Source organism: Cheilinus undulatus, linkage group 23 (assembly GCF_018320785.1).
Source record: "Cheilinus undulatus linkage group 23, ASM1832078v1, whole genome shotgun sequence".
Classification (NCBI taxonomy): Eukaryota; Metazoa; Chordata; class Actinopteri; order Labriformes; family Labridae; genus Cheilinus; species Cheilinus undulatus.
In genome coordinates this window covers 17,677,102-17,702,850 of record NC_054887.1, presented here as the reverse complement: position 1 = coordinate 17,702,850, position 25,749 = coordinate 17,677,102, and the positions used below count along the sequence as shown (strand labels likewise).

The 25,749-nt window shown below is 40.5% G+C and overlaps 1 protein-coding gene across 3 annotated transcripts in view; it reads left to right on the top strand.

Moving 5' to 3' along the window:
* chchd3a (coiled-coil-helix-coiled-coil-helix domain containing 3a) overlaps positions 1-25,749 on the top strand; it is a 119,709-nt gene that overhangs the window by 48,780 nt on the left and 45,180 nt on the right. For all 3 annotated transcript variants that reach the window (XM_041781288.1, XM_041781287.1, XM_041781286.1), the window contains one exon: positions 18,165-18,248. In XM_041781288.1, coding sequence (XP_041637222.1) covers positions 18,165-18,248 — 84 coding nt within the window. The remainder of the gene's footprint in view (positions 1-18,164; positions 18,249-25,749) is intronic.

Below are 25,749 nucleotides of genomic sequence, written 5' to 3'. Positions count from 1 at the left end.
GAAAGAGATATTGATTCATAGAGCAGTTTTCAAACAGTGTTACAGTCTCAAATTAGGAAGCAAACCAATTCAAAACAACACTTAAAACTTCACACGTTAAAGGGTGTAGACTCTGCACGGAGGTAGATAATCAGAGGAAAGGTAATACAGTAAAAAGAAGAAAACAACAGTGAGATTAATCTTCCATTTGCATGGTTTTAAAGTAAGTTGTCAGAGCACATAACTGCATCTAAGTAGGGTATTAAAAAAGAGAGAAATGCATGCTTTCAGCTACAGGGGTGAGTGTAATAGAGGTGACCAAGTCTGCTGACATGTTCTTGATGGACAGGAGCTGAAGGTGGACTCTGCCCCCCCCCCAAGCTTTATTGGGCCTTGAACGACCACCTGCTGCAGTGTGGAATGAATATGCATTAAAACACAGCATGAGCTCACATGCATGAGGGATGTACAGTAGCCACACCATCTCTGACACTGGAATGATCTTAAAAACATGGATGCAGGGAAGGATAGACATCCCACAGACACAACGGGTTAGCACACGCAGCTTGACTTGTCCATAAGGTGCAAGGTCAGCAACACATCCTCAGGCTGTCCCCTTTCCTCCCTGCACGTCTATCCCCATTGTCTTCTCTTCTACCTGCCTTTCACCTTCCTGTACACCTCTCTTTTCCCCTCATTTGCTCTGCTCCCTAGGGACATCTGTTGTCTAAAGACAATATTCCTCTCTCCACTTTCGGGTCATTCGCCGTGTCCTCTGCTGTCAAGTAAAGGAATTTTCTGCCACTGGTTTATGTGTGAGGACAAAATGCATAAAGGCAATCTCTAAGCGTGTTTCTTGTCTTCTTCTCCCTTTACTTGATGCATTAGTGGTCAGGCATTTAACAAGAGTGGAGGTCCTTTTTCCCAAAATGAAATTCTCTCTGTACAAGCACTAGAGGATCTGGTCCCTTCCTCTTATCCTCAGCCCCTTTGTCCCCATGTTCCCATTGTTCTCTCAGCATACCCCCTGTTCCCATCTTGGCCGAGACTTCCTCCCTACATGCCCCCCATGTCTTGGTAATGAACCCACAGCTCTTCATCTCTCCCTCGTCTTCCCTTCGTGTGTTGGACATGACAGATGACTGGGGACCTCTGGAGCTTTGCTCCCCGGGGCTCAAGATAAAGGCAGCTCCCACCGCAAGATGATCAATCAATCAGTTTACACCGCGGGCGCCTGATCAGCCAATTAATCAATCTCTGAGCCAGCAGATGTTGTTGCTGTCCCTCAGCGAAGGAGCCGGCAGTAGGGTGGTGGAGGAGGTGTCTCCAACAAAGGCTGAGGGGCTTGAAGTGTCTGGGAGCAGAAAGACACGTCATTTTTCATGTTTCTACCAAGACTTCAACCTTTGTGCAGTCACCAGTCCTGTTCTTTTTTAATGGTGGATCTTTTCTCTGCTAGCTCTCCTGTGTTACTCCGGAGAACGTCCCAGCAGAATCTTACTTCTATATACTTGAAAAGTGTGCCTCCTTAAGATCCTGCGCACCTTTTGAGAGCATAACCATTAAAACATTTCTATTGACAAAAAAACTATCAAGGAGTAAGATGTAAAAATGTTGGTGGGTTGACATTGCTGTGTCAGCATCATGAAGTCCAGCTGGTTCAGATCAAGCCCTCTATTGACCTCTGTTCACAGTCAATGAGCTACGAAGTCCAGCAGGACACATTTTAATGTGCCCTTAAACAGCCACTAGTTAAGATACACGCACAAACACTGAGACACCCACACGCCCCACATACACCTCCCGGCCTTTGGTCCCTGTCCTGGGCAGGTCAGCCCTTTGACCCAGCAGGTCGACGCATCATTACTCACTGTGCTAAGAGATCCCAGAGGGAGAGCGAGCCTGTCTGCAGCCTGTGGCTTTGACCATTTCTTGCTCTGGGATGCTCCATCTTGCTTATTTGCTTGTCAAAGTAGCAATCAAGTCAAATTAATAAAGTTTTGAAAAGTACATCCTTAGCAACAGTCACTCTTGTGCTTGTACAGGAAACTCAGATTTTACATCAAGTAGAGTTCGCCAAACTCAAACAAAATGACTCTGAATCCCAATAAAGTTAATCTTCGCTCTTTTGATTGTCTGCAATATGCCAGTGTCATCCTGTTATATCAGCAGACAACTGCTCTGTAGCATCTGCTTGCTGAATTCCTTGCTGACATATGGAAACAAATAACAACTAGGGATGTGCGATGCATTAGTTTAATATATATAAATATTGATATTTGCCCTGTTGTCAAACAATGGCCCATCTGCAAATAGTGGCATGAACTGATGTCAGTGGCAGATGCTCATTTGTTGTGTCATATCAATTTGATATTAGCATCTAGCATTTCTCACTGCTGATTTGGGAGACATTTAATAGCTCATTCATGTCTTTGAGTAGTTGCTAATTTTGACCAAAAATTAAGTCCTCAAATATAAATATATGACTTGAATTAAGGACATATGTTTCGGCAGTGTGTTGCAAGCTGGTCAGCTGTTGGGCATCCTCAGCCTATAAGAAATTGTGTCGTCATTTAGAAAGTTATGTTGAGTCATTTTTTTTTAAATATTTTTTTTTGATGATGGACCACAAGGAGCTCTTAAGGCCAAATATAGTTATAAAACTTTAAAGCAAATTCCTCAAAATTTCAATTAAGATTCCCACAAAATTACAAAAAAATTCCCCCAAAACCCATGAAAATTATAGAAAAATCCCCCAAACTTTCCAACAAATTTCTGGAAATTTCTATGGAAATTTGTGAAAATTTAAATGGACATCCCCATCTTCCACACTCCCAGAAATTTACAGAATCATTTCCAAATGTTCCCTTAAGATACCAAAAAAATTAAGAGCAAATCCTTCCCAATCAATAATCTCAAACTCCCCAAAATTAAAAATACATTTCCCAATTTTCTATTAAAACGTATAAAAACTTTAAAACAATACCCCAAACATCCAAACAGTTTCCTCAAACATGAACGCCAAAAAAGCAAATCTCCCTAAAATCTTTAGAATTAAACTCTCCCAAAAGTACAAATACATCCCCAAAATATACATTTAGATACTTGAAAATTTCAAAGGACATCTCCTGCTTTTGCATTCCAAATCACATTCCCAAAAATGTACAAATAAATTTCCCAAATTTTCATTAAAATAACCAAAAAAATCACAGCAACCCCCCCCCCCCCCCAAAAAAAAACAAATGAATAAATTCCACCGAATTAAAAATGCATTTCTCAACTTTCCATGAAAATTTCCAAACAATTCCCCAAACATCTGAACGTTTCTCCTAAATTGCAATGAAAATGCCAAAAAGTCAACACATATTTACCCAAAAAACTTTTGATGAATTTTTCCTAAATGTACAGACTTCCCAAAAATTTCCATGGAAATACTACAAGAAACTTCCAGAAAACTTTCAAACAAATTTCCCCAGATTTCCATATGAAAATTTCCTAACAGATTTTTCCAGCATTTTAGATTTATCAGTGGAACTTCAGTGAACACTCAGACAATTATCTAGCAGAAATTTTTGCCATGTTGCAGTAAAACCAAAATGTAAACATCCTTGTATGTACATGCAGGGTTTAATGATGTTAAACATCTGTTTCAGCCTTAAATTTTCTTGCATCACTTATTAAACCCAAAGACAAAATTGAATGACATGTAATTAATTCTTTGCATCCTCGATGGTCTGATCTTTGTATGCTAGCAGACGACTGCTACGTAGCACCTGCACACAACAGTGGATTTTTGATAGAGGTTCCCCAGCTGAGGAAGGTATCACTGTTAACACTCCATACTCAGAGGGGAAATGGATCAAAACAATGTGTTGCATAGGGAAAAAAGCTAATCCATACAGGATAGTGGTCAGAGGCTAATTGCTTCAATCAGAGCTTCATAGCCACCGCCAGCTTGCTCCCAGTGATTAATGGTGCCCATGCGTCTTTTGACTTTATTATGACTAACCTCAGCTGCACTGACATAAATCCATGTGAAGAGGTTCCCACGGTGCTTCAGTTTTATGTAGTGACAGGAGGACTGTGCTGTCAGGTATATTTCCATGCATTCTCTTGGAGTAATCTTACAATGGATCCATGCATCTGATTTTAGACAGGCAGAGGCTTCTGATGCAAGTCTGACTGTCAGACTTGTCCCCCATATGACCCTCTACAGTTAGATATAAAAAACAGCCAACTTGAATTACCCCATTGAGTTTCTTTACTTCCATTAGTGGTCCCATCAGAGAGTTCATGTTTGGTTTGATGTTTTGTCCATTAAAGCTGAGAATAAGCACTAGAATCAATGGAAATAAACGCATCATTTTAGCTTTTCAGGGTGACAAAGTTGTTTAATTGCCATCACAGTCACTCATTAAAGTGAACAGACAAAAATGCCACTAATCAGTCCTAATTGTAGGGCTGATTCAGGAAAAATCAGGGAACATGTAAGCTAAAGGCTTGTTTAGAGAAATAGGCAGCTTAGGTGTCAATGCAGCCCTTTTCAAATTTGAATAGAAGCCTGGCATGCCACTGGTATTTGGTAAAACCGATAATAATGTTGGGTTTTTTAAGACAGCACTTTCAGTAATACCCAGTTGCATAATCTTAAACTACTAAAAGTGCTCTTTTCAGCTGTCAGCATGTGTGGGGAAAGTGTTTGTCCTTTATTTTGATCAGTCAAGGTTAAGCCCATTAACTGACCACACTATATCTGACACGATTTCCCTCGCCCATAACCCTTCCACCTCCCATGGAGACTAATAGCTAGCCTTGAACCTGAAGTGTTATTGCCGCTCAGTAAAACCCTGTGATGCTAATTAAGCAGCCAAAGTGAATGGAATCCAATGGAGTTTTACAGCTCAGCTTCCAGGACTTATGTTTTATTAGTGACTCAAAGGGTAATACTGGCAGTAAGGGCTGTGTTAGGTAATATCATTTTACACACCATCACTTAGATTTGATCTGCTAGTGATAGCTTTTAAAGATAGAGTTGCAGCAGTTTTATAGGATGGGCTAAGACTTGTGTAAGGGATGTGAATCTATTCTCGGGATGTGTGGGTTTTTGTCATGCCTGTCTTTGAAGTTTTCTATCTCTAGGCTTGATATGTTCTCCCAACAGCTGTCAGAAACCTTATTTCTCCCTCCAACTTGTCATCCATATTCAATCCAAACATTGACCCATCTCCCTCCCTCCCGTCCTCCATGAACTTCCCCTCCCTCACCTCCATCCATCTCTAGCCTCCCACACGCCACCTACACCTCCGCCATGCCAATTAACAACACAGCACAGTCACATTGCACTGCCCTTTGGCCCCCTCCGTGCCTGCCAGAGCACAGAAGACCCGGGGCCCGCGGCTTCAGTATTAGTTTGTCACAGGGCCCTGTCGCGCAGCTCTGTGATAGATGGGCCCCGGTGAGCAGCTCTGACCCACCATGCTGCAGATTTCTCTTAGATGGTGTGATGGAGCATTGATTATGATGCTACTTGAGAAAGGGGGGCGAATCAGGTCTGAGCTGATGGTGGCAGGGGAAGACAAAAGACGCCAAGGTTATGGATGAGGTGCTGTTAGTTAATGTGATGAGATTTGATTTGTGCTCTATCGATCATGGCATCACGCAAGATTGTTTTCATCCAGCATGATTTATAAGCATGCAGCGGGCAAACAGTGTATCAATGAGTCGCCTCATTGTTACGACACAGAGGTCTCCATCATCGAAGTGTGAAATGAGGAATGTAATATGTGCAGAATTGCTAATAGCCATAATCAGGTGTTTTTCTTCTAAGCAATGAGAAATTATCTCTTATTATTTTTGTTTAAGCCTTTAGTTGTGCTGTTGGCAACAGCTGTAAAGCTGTCAAATAGAATTTTATCAAAGAAGATCAAATTGTTGAAGTAAAGGTTCTCAACCTTGAGGTCATGACTTTCTTAAGAGGGTGCACCATATGGCAGATTTTATCTGCAAAGCCTGAAAGAAAAGCCAATGTTGAGGACTGAGTTGCTGTCTGTTTTTTATGCAACAATGGCCAAAGAATTCAGGTCGACAAAACAGTAGGAGATTTTAATCAAATGAAAAAGCGATTGAAATGACATGAGCTGTCATCATTATTCATACCCTTGGTACTATTTTATTAATGATAAAAATGATAATTTTTTAGATTTATTCTGGGCCTTTTATGTCTTTATTGTTGATAGGACAGTGGATAGAGTGGGAAAAAGAGAAAGGAATGACATGTAGGAAAGGAGCCACAGATAGATTTGAACCTCCTGCTACAACAGACTCTGGACATGGGGCATACAGCCAAGAACTTCAAGGCAAGCTTCCTTAAAATAAGTGATTCTTGCTAGTTAATTCATATCAGACAAGCACAGTCACCTGCATGCAGACGTTGTGCAGCATACATCCAAGAACGCTAAACTTATCTCCTTATGTGCAGACGTCCCTGTTTAAAAGTTTACTATTGTGTTGCTACTGCAGAACATCACAAAAACGTCCAATGGTGCTCAAAAGCACATTCTTTTGTTCTGAAGTTTCATGTCACCAACAACAAGCTTCCTGTGCGTGCTTGATTGTAATGAAAACTTGTTTATCAGGGGTAACAGCTAAAATTTGAGAATAAAACAAGAGGCAGGGGGACCAAAACAGGAGGCAGACATTGGGTGGAGAGGTAGACCTACGGCCAGTATGAGTGTTGGGGGGCTGAGGAGGGGGCTCAGATACAGTTAATTATGTCAAAGGCAGAGACAACAGTATATCAATTCTACATTAATTTAGATATATAACCAATTACAAATAGTGTTATACAGTAAATCTGCCTGTATTGCTGTCCTGCTCATATTTATTTAATCAATTCTTGTTTGTGAAGCATCAATTCATAGCCGACGGTATCTCAAGACACTTTATAAATAAGGCAGGACTAGATCGTTTTCTTTTGTAGCCTTTTATAATAGACCAGACTTAATCTTTAGTATTATAGAGGGATGCACGATATTGGATTTTTGCCGATATCCGATAAGCCGATATTTTAAAACTCATTTTGGCCGATACCGATATTTAATTACATTTTTTTCACCTGACAGAGCGTGCAACACAGCTTCTGGTACAGGCTCTTGTAGTATCACACATTGACTGCTGCATCTCATTACTGATAGGCCTCCCTGCATGCACAGTTAAACCTCTGCAGATGATCCAGAACGCAGCAGCTTGTCTGGTCTTCAATCAACCCAAGAGAGCTCATGTCACTCCTCTGTTCATCTCTCTACACTGGCTTCCAGTTGTGGCTCATGTTAAATACAAAACTCTAATTGCTGCTTACAAAGCAGTGACCAAACTGCTCCTGTTTACCTGGAGTCCCTCAACCAGGTCAACACTCCTTTGCGCCCACTACGCTCAGCCAGTGAAAGACGCCTGGTACTTCCATTACATCAGGCTTCTAAGTCACTAGCTCGACTCTGCTCTTCTGTTGTCCCTAAATGGTAGAATGGATTACCCAACTCCATTCGATCTGCAGAGTCCCTCTCTACTTTCAAGAGAAAGCTAAAGACCCAGCTCTTTAGAGAACACTATGCACTTAGCTAGAGTATTCTCCACTGCTGTCCCCAGTGGTAGAATGAGTCTCCCAGCTGCAGTTGGCTTGCACTGTCCTGCTTTACTTCTGGGATTTTTTTGTCCAGCTCTTTGTGAGTGACCCAACACTTGATACTTAGGTCATTATTTTTTGTGAAGATAATTTATGCATGGTGATGATGTGAGATCTCACATTTTGGTTGTTTCATTGTTGATGGATAAAAAAAAACCAAAAAACAACTTGTATACATTATATGCTTTGCCTTAAACACTGCATGGCAGCACCTGCGTCCACTTGGACTTCAAGCACTTTGTGGCACTTACTGATGTTGTTTCTTCTTGTCTAGATCTTTGCTTGTGTTGTTCTTGCTCTCGAATGTACGTCGCTTTGGATAAATGCGTCTGCTAAATGACATTGTAACATTGTAGCTTGACACCACCAATTTTAACATAATAAGAATGACAAAAGTAGAGGAGAATGAAAACCATGCACTAATAAATTGTGAAGAGGAGAGATAAAGAACATCTGATGACATTAAAGCAAACCTTCAAAGTAATTTTAATTTTATGGTACCAAAAAGTACTCATATTTGAATTTTGTACTGTTAAGTGCTCAGATGCAAGTTCTTGTACTTGGTCTGAAAAAATGTGGTATCGATGCATCCCTACCTATTGGTATTGCTCTTGCAGCTCTTTCCAGAAATGTGGATTATTTGGGATGTTTTGATTATTTGGAATTAAGTACAGCATTCATTTGTGTTTTTAACTAGATGACACAAAATAAACTTACATCATCAGCAACATTTTCTGGACCACCCTCTGATTTACTTCTAGAATGCACAGGTTTCTAAGACTGAGGTGGATTGTTAATGGGAGAGCAGGAAATAAAAAGTCATTACCCCTTTTCTCAATTTAGTATCTTTCAGGTCTATTTCCAATACTGTTATGTAGGGATGTGTGCAGTTAGCCAGCTATACGGTTAAATTCATATATCAAATTTTAGCTTTAATGAAGCCTCCCGCCACTAGTTGCCGCTGTATCTTCTGTTAAAAGCTGCTGCCTTCTTCAGGGTTATACTCATGTATAACTAATCAACAGAAATGATAAAGAACCATATTAAGCACAATATTGATCTGCAAAGAGGAAAGAAGCCCGGCAGAGCTAGTTGCTAACTTTAGCCACATTCTAGTCTAAATGGCACAGCAGCCTCACATCATAAACCCTCTGACACAATGACCCTGTGATGAATATGACTGTTTTATAAGCATTTTCTCCACTCTAGGGTAGTCAGTTTAAAGTAATTTTAATGCTCATCCTTTACTTCAACCTAAAACCAGCATACTTGGGGGCTTTCTCTCATCAAGTTTGAGGATTGTTTTTAGTCCACTTGTTTGTGCGTCGGTCTTTTGCCATATTATGTTAAAGTACACAAAGTAGACCAATAAGGTATGCAAACAAAGCTTATTTGGGTTTTCTCACATCTATATAATAATAATAATGAGCCCCATATTAAGAGTGAGTTAATGCCTTGAGCTTTCTGTATGCTGCAGGCAGTGGAGGCTTTTACTGCAGTGCCTTCAAAATACTTAAATTGGAAAAAAGCAAACTTGAACTGCTTTAAACCAAAAAGCAGCCGTGAAAGAAAACAGAGAGTATGAGAGCAAATTAGTGTGAACACACGCTAGAAGTAGGTAGGGGATCTGACACAGCAAAATCCACCTGTTTTCATCCCTCTTCTCTCCTCCTTCTCCTTCTCCCCTCCGCCCAGGCTCCCAGCTCAAACTGCGGCAGTCGGCTAATTAAAAAACATGGCTGTCCTTAATTATTCAGCTGCTGGCTAATTGATATTCACAGAGGCGTTCACCCCGCTTAAACGATCCGTTTAATCTGACCACGGCGGTCTCACTCTCGGCCGCCTGTCACCCTCAGCCATTGTGCTACTGTACTTAATATGAAACCAGGGGGGAGAGGGATGCTGGTGGGGGGTGTTAAAGTTTGCTACTGTTGTTAATATGGTTTCCTGGGCTGCAAGAAGCACCATGTGGAGTCTGCCTGTGCCCAGTTTTGTTTGTGTGTTTTGAATTTGGCTGTGGTTTTAGTGCTTTTGAAGTGTTGAGAGTGGCTGCACAATGAAATTAGACATGGTTAGGCTAAATTAAATTGTGAAGTACGTCATCTGGACTTGCAAAGTTTAAAACTGCATTTAAATGGGGGGCAACTTCTAAAAATTTGACCTTAATTTTGATGAACCATCATTTGGGTATTCTTTTCAATCTTTTTAAATCAAGAAGCAACTTATCCATCCAGTTTTTTTGCAATTTTTTGAAGGTTATTTTCAAATAGATCACCCTTAACAGGTCTCAACTCCAACCCTTTTTAAGTTTACAAATCAGGATTCACAGGGCCTCCAAAAGGACTACATGCATGGATAGATATTTCAATGCATGCTACAAACTTAATATAAACCAAAAAAGAGGTGATACAGCCAGTAGGGTTTCTTTTTAATTCATGTTATTCATAAGGACAGAAAATAGCCCAGTTTAAAAATATGAATACCCTCTTTTTTTCTCCTTTAACCCCCCGCAAAATACATGAAAACCAGCAAAAGTTGATTTTTTAAGAAGATAAGACTTGTACATGCAGCAAAGGAATAAAAACTGACCCAATGACTGTAATTTAAGGGTACTGTTTATGGTTTTCAGTTAAAGGCCTAGAGGGTAAAAATGGTCAGGGAAAGTGTCAATTTAGATGATTCAAAATGTCCAAAAAGTTATTTTTTTAATTTTCCGAATGTACTGTCATGCTCAAGAAATTTTACCCGCAGCCACTTTGAGCACAGCGACCCACTGCTGGAATTTCCTTTGGGGCAACCTCTCCACCCTCCTTGGTACATCTATGCACCAGGGGGTGTCAGTCCTGGCTTCTCAGTTGCCCCATTATCAGTAATGTATGGCTGTGTTGGACAGACATACTCAGCAGCACGTGTGCTGTCTAATAAGACCTTCAGTTTGCTCTGTCTTTATTAAAGGCAAGCATTAGGGAGCATTCTGGTCTTCACGATCCCCCAGTTAAGAGGAGGCTAATCAATATGTAATGCCAGCAAAACGAACGTGAAGTACTTCATGAATGATACAAATGCCCGAGCTTACATAATATGACGCCACACTGAGTTAAAATAAGTGGAACAACTAAAAGCAATTCAGCGTCGCACACAGCATTGCAATCTGACCGCCCATTGTGAACAGGTAATTAAAACAACTGGGTGGCAACCAGCAATTTTATCATGTGAAATTCAAAGAAAATTAGACATTTTATGTTCGAGGCGTTACTGGCTTCTAACAATAGGTGGCACTACAGCAAAACCATGTTCACTGCCATACAGTTGTCTTGCCAAAAAACGTTGATAAACACATAATAATCCATCCGAAATCAAGTCTGGCCCCTGAAGTGCCTAAGTCAAAATCTGGTCCTTATACAAATGTACTGACGACCCCTGGCCTAGGGTACTTTCCAAGCTGGTAGTAGGGTTGTCGTGAGCCCCTGGTTGTGCTGTTGATGTCCTAAAACTGTCGGCAGACTCCAGGTGTATCACCAGGGGTTAAAAGGTGGACAGTGACATAATCCAATATAGTTCTTTGGAATCCTACAATAAGCACGGAGGAATGTAAGGAATGTATTACACGTTAACGTAACAACAGCTGAAAAACTAGACAGACATTTAGATAAACTTTTGAGGATTTATAACCCTTTTACAGCAGCCAGAACATTATATCAAACACTAATAACAGCCAAATCCTTACAATAACTTACAAGCTTTATATTTAGAGAAGAGCCCTGCCTCTTACACAACCACCTTGATAAAAGCCTACAAAAGTACAAACAGCTTTACTGTATTTCCCATGTGGCTTGGCTATTGCTTTCAATAATGCTTGTTTCTGTGGAGCGAAGGGCAAGAAATTCTTCATCATCAAAGCTTAAGTTAGCGCTAATTGGCTAACATTAGCAGGTTAACGTTATCTAGTGACAGTACTGTCAAGATCACTGCTTGCTGTCACTGTTGTCAGCGTGTGGGGGTGATATAGTTTGTCTAAAGGTAGTTATATATTGCATAACTTAAAGTGTTTAATGGCAGAATAAGGAGAAGTTTGTTCTTTTGTGTTGTCATCAGGGCCAACAGAGAATCTGATAATATCAGTGCACAGGCTCCTGTATTTTGGGTTTCCTCTTTCAGGCGGGATTCAGGCTTTTCTCCTTGTCAGTCTGTGTATCCATTTGGAAAAAAACTGCTTTCTTTTGTATAAAAAATGAGAAATTAAACTGGCAGGCAGCTCCACAAGTGTGTGATGTCATTGAAAAAGGAAATTTGATAGCTGTAAATGAATTAAAACCAAAAAAGGATTATCTGATTCCCCCATCTTTTGTTTGTTGAGTAACCTATTTTTAATCCTTGTATCCAATCTTATTGTAGAAATGAAATCAGATTATGTTGGACAACTCCTTGGAATCATTCCCTGATCTTAATTTCCTAGCTGGCTTTTCTAAGAGCTTCAGGTGTCCTCTCTTCCTATCTTTCCTTGGCAAAAGCCTTTTTCCTCTTGAACTTCTTTTTAAAGTTACAGAGATGCTCTTGGCCGGGTCTCCATGTCCCATCCAGTCTCCACTTCTCCATTCTTGACACCACCAATGATAAATCACTGCCGATTGTCCTCTTCCTCTTTGTGTCTTATCTCTCTCTCAGGTTCTTTTACTTTTTCTCATCAAATTCTGCCCCACTCCTTCTCCTCCTTACCCCAGCTCTCCCACTCCACCTCCTCTTCCTTCTCCCTCTTCAGCCACGACCGCCTCTTCATTAGACGAACAAAAGGTGCACGGGCAGTGGTGAAGTCTGTCCCATTGTTTGGCCTTTAGTATGATTAGATTATCTCCAAAGTGTGCTGAATGGGGTTAATCGGTCGGAAGTAATCCTGACGTAGATTGTGTGTGTCGTCAAGAGCAGGGCCGACCTGCTTGCATGGAAATTGGACACATACACAGCCAAAAAAAGACGTATGTCGCAACACAAAAGTGGGCAAAATGGCAAAATCCCTCGGTACACATTTCTGTCACAGCCGCTCCTCTTTTAATGACCCCTTTAGTCTCGCCTTCAGTATGCATTTATCTCCCCGCCCTGCTCTGTGGGTACAGCTGCTCCAGCTGATGTGTGCATTTCAGATCAGGGTCTGAGCGGTTGTTTGGGGCTTTTTTTGCACCTGTGTGCATCTTTTTGTCCATCTTTGCCAAGTCTTAAGACCCCCTTTCTGCATAATATCTTTGGACACACTTTGGACAGCACACAGTTCCCCTGATAAGAGCAACCCTTCCAGGTACTTTGCCCAAATGATGGTGGCCCCTTCCTGGGTCAGAACTGTCCATCATAATGAATGGCAGTAAATGGTAAAGACCGGGTCATTAGTGATTAAAAAGCTTACAATACAAAAAACGTATGGTTTAATGGTTAATGAAAGCTCTAAACTACTGGCCAGTTAGTTAAACGTATGAAGTGGGGAATTTCTGAAAAGTATGGCTTCGTAACATAATAGAATAAATAAAGAGGTGTATGTAAGTGACTGTTCAGACTCTGTGTTTAACATAACAATTAGCCCTGTCTTGTAACCAGAGATTTCATAAACCAACATCACATACCTTATGTGTGTTCACATATGTTTATAAAATGTAGTTATTTTTTATTTTGAATGTCCGAAGAATCTGTCATCAGGCAGGCAGACTACAGCTTCTGCTTTCACGGAGCGATCGGTGGCTTAAAGTCAGTAGGAACACAACAATGGCCCCACATTTTCCCATATTACTCCCCTACAGTTTCAGCCCAACACACAGAGCTGTTCTTTCACACACCTTTGTCATTTGAGGATAAATATCATGTCTTAGATTATTTATTTTTATTTTTCAAGCACAAAACACAGCAAAACAGCATTGATCATGTTGTTACTACAGTTTTCTGATCTACAGCGGTTCACTTTGAGCTTGTTTTCACCTAACAGGATTGTCGTCACTCTGGAGAAGTGGGGTAGAGCTTAAATATGCATACTTAGTGGAAATGCGTCAGGAGTGAGAATAAAAAAGTAAGAGTTTGTCTGGAAGAAGTGGGATGTAGAGCTTAGATGTGCAAACTTAGCAGAAATAGGTTAGGAGTGAAGATAAAAAAACGTTAGGGTTTGTTTGGTAGAATTGGGATGTAGAACTTAGATATGTAGATTTACTGTTAGAATGTGAAGGCTGAGAAAAAAAACGTAAGGTTTGTCCGGTAGAAGTGGGATGTAGAGCTTAGAAAAGTATCTATCATTAAAAGGTGAGGTGTGGAAGGTGAGTGGGAAGTTGCACTGCTCTTAACTAAACTTTTCTGTCATGTATCCCATCATCCCATCTTCTTTTCCTCATTGCGCTTTAATTGGAAAAAGCATTTTGACAACTCAGCTAATGTAATTCAACTCATTTAAGACTTTGCTAGACTATCATAGATGCCCTGACTGGGTGCTATGGACCAGTAAAAATCAAAGGTTTGCTTTCACACCAGAGCTGTTTGGTCCACCTTAAACAGATGTTTCCCCTGATTGTCTGGTTCATTTTGAGTGGTGTGAAAGGTCATGTTAAAGCAGAGAAGACCAACTTGTAAACCAAAGGCAGGAAGTGGCATAAAGCCTAATGATGTACAGATACATATGCAATCTGATAATGGATTTAATGCAGTCAAATACAAGTAGATACTTCAATGGTGTCTGTCAAACCATGGAAAACAAACCGTAGTCCCCCACTCACTTGGTGGCTCCCCTTCTTCTCATGCAAGGAACAACATGCTGGACAGGTCGCTGCCTTACTGGGCACCTTCTTGTTAAAGACAAATACATGAACACCAAACAAAAGCCAAAATCACAGGATAGCATAGATTTTGGTTTCGCTCCATTGTTTATGTGATGAAAGAAAAAGAGCAGTAATTATAAACACTTGACAACAAAACTGCAATTTCAGCCCACCATCGAATGGAGTCCCATAGTGAAACAACCTCAGAGTCAGTCTAGCATACTTAAAGGATACTTACAAGGGTGGACTTCCACGTCTAGATAGCTTTATACAACCCTTCCTGCACAATAGCACTTGTAAAGAAACGCAGTAGAGGCGACTGTCTGACGCACCGACAAGGCTTGCTAATGCTAGGTTACTGAGGACAGAAGAAACAGGAACAACTTGTTCATGGTGCTGTCTTCTTGAGTATGATAAAGTGGTGCTCTAGAGTTTTTTCTCCATATCTGTAACTGGGGACGACATCATATGTGTGCGTCTCAGTATGTGCAGGTGCTCGCCGTGTGTCTTGCACGTAGCGGCAAAGCTTCGAGCATCCGCTTGACTTTGAAACCCCCCCCCCCCCACTCATCTAACGTGAGGACAACCCCCTCGGTGACACTCGTCGCCGCTCCTCATCACAATGCATAGAGCGACGCCGCTCCGCCTGCAGTGCATTGAGTAGCCAAACACAGATGGTTATCGCTGTAGTAGAGATTGGATGGGGTAATGCAATTTTTCTTCTCCATACGGTGTATTTTCTTCCTATAGCACTCAAAGCAATGGCTTCAAGGCTTTGAGGCTTCTCTGCATGGCTGCTTTCCATAAGACAGTTCTCTGCAGTATGGTCTGTGAGTTTTAATGTATGTTACTGTGCATGTGTGCATACAAAAGTGGAAATATACCATACATGTATTGTCTCTGGATATGCCATTGGGAGGGGAGATTTAGAGGATAAAGTGTGAGAATTCAAGCAGAATAGTGTGAAATCCAGTCACCCCAAGCCTCTGAACACTAAACCTTTTCTAAATGTCACTTTAAAGAAGTTCATGGATGAATCAGTGCCTCTTTACACTCTTCCTTTTTCTTTTCTGTTTCTTTCAATGCTTTCATTGTTCAGGAAATGGGACGCAAGGTAAGCCTTTAGGTCTTTATTGTCTTGTAGTCACCTCTGCATGAGTCAGGATTTTCTTTTCCCTTCTCAGATTTGTTGAAAACTTTCTTTTTTTTTAATCTGGTATTTCATCATCAAAATTCAAAGAATGCTGGTTGCATTCACCAAGATACATAGAGCAATTGCAGTGATATCCAGATTTAGTGGAAAAAAGGTGAAAAGAAAGGACGAAAAGTTAGGGTTTGTCTGGAAGAAGCTAGGTTTAGAGCGTACTAATGCATATTTGGCAGTAGATCGTGATGAGTGAGGATAAAAACTGAAGGGTTAGTGGTAGAAGTGGGATGTAGTGCTTAGATATTCAGCTTTAGTGGAAGAAGGTAAAGAGTGAGGATGAATAATAAGGGGTTGTGTGGTAGAAGTGGGATGTTGGGCTTAGATATGCAGATTTAGCAGGAAAAGGTGAGGGGTGAGGATGAATAGTAATGTAAATCTCAAATATGCAGATACAGTGGTGGAAGGTGAAGAGTTTGGAAGAAAAGTTTGGATTTTCTGGAAGAGGTGGGATGAAGAGCTTAGATTTGCAAATTCAGCAGTAGAAAGCATTGAAATAGGATGAAAAGTTAAGGTTTGTCAGGTGGAAGTTGGGTGTAGCGTGATACCAATATCTGCTGGTAAAGGTGAGGAGTGAGGATCATAAGTTAGGGTTTGTCCAGAAGAAATGGGATGTAAAGATTAGATATGCACATTGAGTAGAAAATGGTAACAAAAGGATAAAAAGTTAGGGAGTGTCTGGTAGAAGTGGGATGTAGAAGTGGGATGTAGAGCTTAGACATGCAAATTTAGTAGTCAAAAGAAATACTGAAGTTAAAAAGTTAGGGTTTGTGTAGTAGAAGTTGGGTGTAGAGCTTAGATCTGCATATTTAGGGATAAAAGATAAAGAGGAAAGGTGATTATTTAGGGTTTGTTTCAAAGAAGTGGGATGTAGAGTAGAACATGCAGATGAAGTAGAAAAAGGTAATGATCGAGGACAAAATGTTAGGTATGTCTGGTAGAAGTGGGATGCAGAGCTATGCAGATTTAGTAGTCAAAAGTAAATACTCAGGTTAAAAGTTAGGGTTTGCGTGGTAGAAGTGGGATGTAGAGCTCAGATATGCATATTTAGGGGTAGAAGATGAAGGGTAAAGAAGAAAAGTTAGGGTTTGTCTGGTAGAAGAAGGATGTAGAGCTTAGATAAGCAGATTTAAAGGTAGAAGGTCAAGTGTGAGGATGCAAACTCTGAGGAGGATGCCAGATCGTCTGGCTCATCACTTACAGATCGTGGAGTGCTGGGACAGAGTTTGCAAAGGACATTAAAGGGGATGTCAAATGAAGCTGTTAAAATCAGACAATGGATTTGGATGAGGAATTATTCCATTTTGGGGCCAATATGAAGGTAGCTGAGAAGCATTTGACTCCTCTGTTCTTTTTTTCCTCTCCTTTCTGCCCGCATGAACATTAGGGAGTAAAAGGCAGTAGAGCAACAGCCAAGTCCCAAGTTAGGGCACCTCATCCTGTCCCTGCTTTGGAAAGTTTGCACTAGAAATAGCTGTCTTCTTTGTAGTGGCAATTAGGGGCCAAAAGTCTTAAAAAGTCCTTATTAAATTTAAGGACATAAAAAGTCTTTTGTAAGGGAGATTTAGGTGGAGATGGGGAAATGCAAGTTAAAGGAAATTTAGGCTTCAAGATGAAAAATGCAGGTGCTGGTTGGCAAGCAGCATTTGTAAAACAACTTACAATATATGCAAAAAAGCTTTAAAGCACGAGACATTGGGAATTGAAGCTGCTGAATCCCAAATAAATCCTGAAAGGCACCTGTGCTTTAAGCTGGAAAAAAAGTTAGTTTTTGTTTATGAGGGGTCTGAAAAGGTCTTAGAAAGTCTTTTGTGCAGCATCTATGTCCAAATAAGAAATGTCCTGTGAACCTAATGATGTTTTTTTCTATTTACATCTGGTCTGCTTGGTTGGAGTCCCTCTTTGTCCATAGCCAGAAATATAACCCCAGAATTTAAAGATTAAAGATGACAAATTCTCACACAATTAAATGCATGTGCTAAAAATGTTGTAATTAACACAGTTATTTACTTGTTTAATTTAACGTATCAGCTTTTATTCCATGGTAAAGGTATTCTTTTCGTTTCTACAAGAAGATACATCCAGGTCTTATCAGTTCTGTACATCACACAGAGAGCCAGCCATATGTTTAGTGAAGGTCAAAGCAGAAGGGAGGACAGTGCAGATTGTTAGGCCGGGCAAATATACGCCAGACCATGGTGCTCTCACGCACTGAAAACTGATGTTATCCTCTTGGTCTGATAATGGTTTGGCTGAAGATTGAACATGAGGACAAAGAAGCACATGCAGTACATGCTAGGCAATCATCAGTCTTACACACATAGAGACAAAGTTGAGTTTTGTAGCACACATTAAGCAAAATGTGTGTATATTCACATTTATTTAGATGCCTAGCAGTCATTGTGCACAGTTATAAACAAAATCCTTATCAGTCTTTTCTAGTTGATTTTATATAACAATTTTAAAGGCATCTGTTTTGTATTATAAAACCTTTTCTGTTTTTATGTTGTGTGTTCAGGCTAAGCAGCTGGAAGCCAGAGAAGCAGACTTGAAGAAGCAGGATGCTTTCTACAGAGAGCAGGTGGCTCGGCTGGAGGAGAGGGTAAGACATATTTTAGTTTGTATACCAACAGGAAAAGATTGTGAATATTCAAATAGTCATTTATTCATAAAACCTGGAACTTGGCACAGACTTTTATCTCATTTTTAAAGATAAAGAGGTCAGTGCGCAAGGTTCAGCACTGCCACCAAATTATGGTACATTTTTTAGAGGACTTTCCAAGTTAATGTAGGGCCAACAACAAATCTACCCCAGACATCTCAACAACTTAAACAACAACAAGAAAATATGATGTGTCATGACTTGCCCTTGGCTTCACCTGCTCGATGCCGGGTAATGAAAAGACCAATATCCTTCCTTTCTAAAAATCTAGAAATTTGTTTTTAAAGGGCATGACTGTGCATTTAACTTGTTTGGGTTTATGTGTGTGCGCAGTGATGAGTAGGGGGAGGGGGAGGCAGAAGATGTTTGGATGTGTTACTAGTGCGTTACCTTAAGAAGATATCCATTTTTCTCAGCTCCCCTAAGTAAACCATCAGTTAAATTATCTATTTTACAATATATGTTCCAATTAAAGAGTTTTTTTTCACCCTCTTGAGTTGTAGCCCTTTCATAGCCCTAATAGGGGCTTTTCTTGCAAAGCTTTAACTTGAATGATTTTCCAGGGTCTTTAAAGATTAAATCCACCCCAGTAACTCTGACATTAAATGTTTTTTATCCATTTTAATCCATTTTCAATTGTTTCATTGTTCATATTGTTTTTTCACATGGGCTGTGACAGTCAATGGCAGGCTGTTGCGTCGTCGCTTCATGCTTTGCCAAACAGCGCATATCTTTAGTCTTAGATCATGCGGGAGACAACCTGAGTAGCTTGTAATTGAGAGAAAGAGAGACTTGTGATTTGGCCCTCTGTGTCACTGCAGACAGGAGCTGTTTGAACAGTGGTTCACAAACGGCCAATTCAAAAAAGTGCAAGGACTTTTATCGTAAATATATTAAAATTTTGAAGACTTTTTTGCCACAGAATGATTATTTCTTCACTTTTTGGTCCCTCAGAGATGGGAGAACAAGTTTGTATAAAAAACACCGTAGTCATTATTGTTTGTTGTGTGTCACACAAAAAAGTCATTGAGGTTTAATTTTCGTTTAGTTTTTTTCTTTTGTATTTATAGTTCCATAACTTTTTTTTTTAATTCAAGTGACCCTACTGCAGCACACATATTCTTAAAGCCAAGATTGTCTTGAAAAAAGGATGCTACAGCTTGACTGTGTACAACAGGGTTGATGTTTTACACGCTTTTTAAGACAGTAAGTCCAGATGACACAAAATGGTTAAGTTACAATTGCAGGAGGCACTAGTATCCTAGTGGTTAAGTCCATGTGCCTCATGTACAGCAGCTGTTGTCCTCAAGGCAGGTGGCCTGGGTGAAATCTGGTCTGTTTGTCCTTTACACCTCACCTTTCCCCAATCTCTCTCTCCAGTTCTATCCACTGGCCTTTCTGAGTAAAGTCATAGAAGGCCAAAAACTGAATTAAATTAAGAAATGGCTGAAATGCAATGCTAAATCCATTAGCCTGTCAATGGCATTTTCCATTATGTATTAGCACCAAGCTAACAAACAGATTTACACCATGGTCCATGTGTAAGAAATGATCTTTGTATAATTGCCAGTGACTTTTAGATAGTTACTTTTCTTGAAACACACATACTTAGCCCATGTGTGGACACATGCATAGGATAATCTTTGACCCAGCTTACATTGAGGCTCTTGTCTGAAAAGAAGTGCACATATGTGCTTCATCTTTTCATATTTCCATAAAATAGCTTTTTTGTTTTATGTTGACCAAGCAAAACATTCCAAAAAGGAAACAGGATTTTTTTTCTCTGCAAATTACTACAGAAGTAATATATAAAAGGGAGAGAAACAGCACTAAATAAAAGCACAACTAACGAGAAATTTCCCCATGGGTGGAGGAAAGAAAGACCCGTTTCCACCAAAGGAGACAAAGTAAAAACTAAATGCTGCATTATACAGTCACCAAGTGAGTTACATCATTGTTATTTCTAACAACATACATCACACACTGCAGCTCCAGCTTTTGCCTTGGGAAAAGTTTTCTCATCGTAACTCAGTTAATGTATAATGGGCCAACAGCAGCGCACTCAGAAACACATTTAACAGTTTGCACACAAACAAGCGCACAATTGAGGCTGCCTACGCAGTGGGCTCGGTCACCACCGGGCTCATCCAAACTACAGTCACATTTCTTTCTTTTGTCCTCACTCCCCTGCCCTACTGTTTCTGTCATCGTCCTTCAACTTACACTCTGCGTGTTTTCCACAGTGTGATATTCGCTCTCTCTGTGCCTCTCAGTAATTGTCTCTCTGCAGCTCTTTTGCTCTCTGGATATCTTTTTTTGTCTGTAATTCCTCTGCCTGAAGGATAAAAGGTTAGATCTCCTTCATCCCTGTGTGCATCCTCGTGTCCCTGAAAATGACACTACCCCGATGTTCCTTGTCAAACCTGCATCCTATGGAGGGGGACAAGGGTCAGTTTCCATGCTTAGCCTACTTCAATTGGCAGCTCCACGCTGGTCCCAGTACGAGATGCCTGCAAGGTGGTGAAGCAGGGTCAAATGCCCTGTTGAAGTGTGTTTAAAAGGATGTCTTCATGCTGATCTCAATTCATAAGTGTATCCCTGAAAGGACACAGAGTCCGTGTTAATGTGCTTAAAATGACTCCATCATACTGGGAAGATATTTTCTCCCATTTGAGGGTTTCAAAAAGTCAAAAGTTGTCTGAAGAGGAAGCCAAATGGAAATCACACTTCTTTTTCATAGAAGCCTGAAAGTTCTTAGAAATTCTTGTTGGCTGTCAGGAATATAAAAATTTAACTGTATCTTTTTTCTTTCTCACACTGGCTCTCATGCTTGAGCCTTGTGCAGCCGTATATAGGATCCTCTATTCAGATTAGTGATGTTCCTTGGTGAAAAATTGAAAATGTGGTTAAACCAAAATTAGAATTGCATTTGTCAGCCGCTCTAGAGTTAAGAAAACATGCAGGAAACGGTCAAAATTGAGGGACAACATCACAGCAACAGTGGGTAAGATGTGAAGTGGGTTTGCAGAATGTGGCTCATTCACTCCTCTCTGTAGGTTAATGTCTGCTGAATATCATCAGTTTATGCTTTGGTTATATGTAAGGATAACCTGACAGCCTATGTAGCCGTTATCACTATTTTCTAGGTCTAAATTGTCCTAAACTTGCTGTTCCAAAAAGATGCTATTGGGGTTGAGTTCATGACTGTTTCCATTCAGGTTAAAGAGCATAAAGTCTCTGAGAGACAAACAAGCTGGATATCAGGCGTAAGTCCTTCTAATGGTGTAACGATCAATCAGTGTGTTGATTAATTATCCAATCAGGATGATAGAAAGTCAGAACACAATTTTAATCAGCTCCTTTAAGCTATGCTTTTATTTAGAATGTCCTCCTGCACACCTGTTGACAGTTTGCATCTGTTCTGCGCTCCTCAACAAGATAGCAGTAGCAGCAGCTGAGATAAAGAGGATGTCCATTCCTCTTTCAGCTTTGTGGACATATTTTAGAGAGAGACTGCTGCAGGGCAGGCCTCTTGACTTATTTTGCTGGCTTAACCTGCATTTTTATCCATATCCAAGTGTCGTATGAGTTTTTACAGACATCAATCACTGTCCCCTCGTTATGACTGAAAAGATGAAGATTAAAGAAGTACATACCTGGTAATAATGTATTGATTATCAGGTAACTCCTTGTAATATTGAGGCAATCCCCTAGTAATTAGGTGGTGTTTTACCCTAATCCTAACCCTTGTATTATTGTGGCAGTTCTCTGCTAATTCGGTGGTATTTTACCAAGTAATTTCCTGAAACAAGGTGCTAATTTTCTATTTAAGTTGCCAGTCCATTTCTTTATTTAGGCACACTAAATTAAAGTTGGGTCTTCCAGAATAATTTACAATAATTTTTTTGCGTTAAAGTTGGGGGGTAAGAGCTGGTGGTTAGGTTTAGGTGGCTAGAGTTAGGGTAAGGTTAGGATAAAATACCACCTAATTACCAGAGATTGCTGTAATACTGCCGTGATATTTCCTGTCTGGTTAAACAGGAAGCATTTTTAAAAATTCCCCTGTTGCATTGACATATTTCAGTATTCTCACTGTGCAGTCGATACCTTCTGTGGCACACAAGACAATTTCTCCTTAAGGTCAGGCATGCATGTTTTTCTTTCCTTCATTGAGGATGAGTTTTCAAACCTAGATATTGAGTTGTAGTGGACACTGCCTGTAATTGGAAGTGCATTGGTCTGTACAGTTGTGGTTGTGTTGCGGAAAAGATGCCATTGGCTGATATGGATCATTAGGAAGCAGAATAACTCCTTTTTCAACCAGAATTATGCGAATCTTTGAACGTTTTGAAACGGATCCAGTCATTTTGCTGAGCTGCTTTCTCTGTTCCTCAGCTCATCTTGTATTATTACATCTTGGACGGTGTCACTGTACAGCCAATTCCAGTGCTGATAGTAGAAGTGATGACTCCCAACTAACACAGGCATTATCGACTTCAGGCGCTGGCCATCCATCAGCCATGTTGGCCTCTGGTCAATATTCCTTAGATCAAAGTGTCAACAAATCACTATCACACCTCGGAGAGACGGCAGACAGAGAGAGGGAGAGGGATGGACGCACAATAAGGAAAGATATACTCTATTGAAGACAAAGCTGAAGGGGAAAGAAAAAAATGAGGGAGTCAGAGCAAGAAAAGACAAAATGGAAACGACTCAAAGACAGGAGAGTTGGAGATGAGTTGGAATGAGAGGGATCTTACCTGAGGAGGTGTCTTTTATGCTATGATAACTTGACATTTGTGAGTGATAGAGGATAGGAACAAGGAAAAGACGGCAAAAGTTAAAGAAAAACACTGAAGAGTAGGAAGACAGTGAAATGTCAGCGTATGATAAAGAACAAGAGCATGTTTGAAAGGTTAAAAGGGCATTAAATCACAGAATAGGAAAGAAAGAAAGTGGATGTTCCATCTGCAAAGAACACTGATTTATCCATTGATAAGGCACAAAAAAACGTGTGTTTTCCATGCACTTTGTCCTCAAACTATACTCACAAACCTCATTATTTCTATTTGCAAATTTCGTCAGGATTTACAGCCTGTGGAGCCACAACACAGCAGCAGTGGGAACCATATACAGGCGTTTTGTGCAATGGTCTGCAGTCTTGTGTGTAACTGAGGAGCAATGGTGGGCATATTGCATGTTGTCTAACTGTGCAGCATGCGGCTTGGGGCTCCACAGGGGGTGCAATATGTTTGGACTGTGTTAATCACATTCCTTTTTCTTGTCCTGGCCATAGAGCACCATTAGGCTTGCAGTTCATTCTCTCTGCGCTCTCTTTTCCCTTCTGTTAGCGTTAGTCCAGTAAACAAAATAATTTTTCACATACTCTGTTCCTATGTGACTGTCTGAAAATAGCTTTCCCTGCAGATGAAACCGCCCAAAAACAATGGCAAGAGTAGAGAACAAATGAACAGGAAGGTATAAATATAAACACTCAATTGAACTGAGAAAAGTCCTGCTAAACATGAAGGTTAACAAAAAGATAAGGATGACTGAAACGATATAAAAGATATGAAAATGCCAGAAAACTAAACTAGGAATCCGTAACCAAGATCTGTATAAAACAGCAAGAACAAGAGAGTGTTGATCACATGGCATCGGAACATTCTCAGTAATGAAATGTTTAGTCTGCCTTGTCAAAGACTTCCAAAGAAAAACTCGTCCTTCCTCAGGTTCTGTTTGAATTTGATGTAAAGTATCTGGTGGAAAAATTAAAGTTTAGATTTAAAGTTTTTAACTCAATTTAAATTAAGTGGAAAAACTGAAAAAAAAAAATTAGAAATGCACTTCTTTAATCACAAACTATTAATCCTGTTGTGGATTTTTTTTTTTTTTTTGCCTCCATGCCAGCAATAGGATGTTTACAATCACGTGATCCTCTATAGGGGCAGGAACTGGGGGGCATCTGTCAGAAATGAATGGAAATGAAGGAAAGTCAGTACTTCACGGCTCTAAATGGACCAGTATGCTGCAATTATCAGAAAAGAGTACCATCCCTACACTTTTAAGAATGTCATTTTTACCACTGTTGAACCGGTTTACCTGGTTTGGAGACGATCCTGGAATCTCATGATGCAGACAAAGTCCTTGGGCCTTCCAGTATGTACTCTACTCTTGTGAGGCCTGGACATTGACTGATGTCCTGATGGGCCAGCTGGACTCCTTTGTGACAACTTCTCTTTGGTGCATCTTTGGGTATCGTCGCCAAGACCGTGTGTCTAATGCTGACATGCTCAGGAGAGTTGGAATGGGAAGCGTAAGCTGTCTGATTCAGGAACAGCAGCTGAGTTTTTATGGGCATGTGGTGCGCTTTCCCAGGCCTGATCCAGCACACCACCTAGAATCCGGTGCGCTGGTCCAGACGGCTTGGGGCGACGCATTCATTACGGAGGGGGCAACTGGGAGGATAACTGGAGAGATGGGGCATGGGCCTGGCGAAAGCCTGGAGGATGGTCAACAGTACAGAACCAAGGTTGACGCAGTGAAGAGCCGAACCAGCGTATGCTCCCCTACCTGACCTGACCTGGAGGCAGTCAAATATCAAAAAGTACTCGATCCTGCAGACCTCATCTAGTGTTGTCTAGCCAGGTGAAGGGAGATGAGAGTCTAGAGCAGTCTTATAGTGAAATAAGGCCCAATCCCATTTCTCCCCTTTCCCTCAAGCTCAACCCTCAGTCTTAACTCGCCCCTCAAAACCAAGTGTAAAGGCCATCTCATGACTTAGAAATGGGACATCCCTTAATAGCAGTTACGTTTACAGACTATAGAGGGCAGTAATGTGCCAAAACGGTGTAGTTGGTCGATTCAGAGGGAGAAGAAGAACAAGAACATGTTAATATTCAACCAAATTACATATATAAACACCACAACCACAGACATGTTCAGCTGAAAGTCACCATATAACGCGGCCATTAGCTAAAAACAAACACCAGTTGTAACTAGGATGGCCATTTCCACAGCACCAAAAAGGAGGACACTTTGCAGCCCTTAGTAAAGCAAGAATAATCAAAACAAATAGGACTCTAGTGTATTCCCCGCTACTATACAATTTTGTCCATGATACTGATGGTATCATGATACAGTGATTCTGAGATACTCTACTCATTGAAGGATAATTTAACCTAGGACCGCCCCTGGCCAAAGGCCCTAAGCAGACTCCGAAATGAGGCCCCCCACTATCCCACAAACATACTCGCTTAACAATACTCAAAGTATCTTAGAATAACTAAAGGATATATTACTGCAATTATGAGAAATAGAAAGTCTTTGCAATTTAGCCTGAGTTAGTAGCATATAAAAGACACAGTTCGTAGTAAAATTATCATTGATTTTAATGATCATATTCCTTGTTGCAATAATAAGGATATTGATTATTTCCATC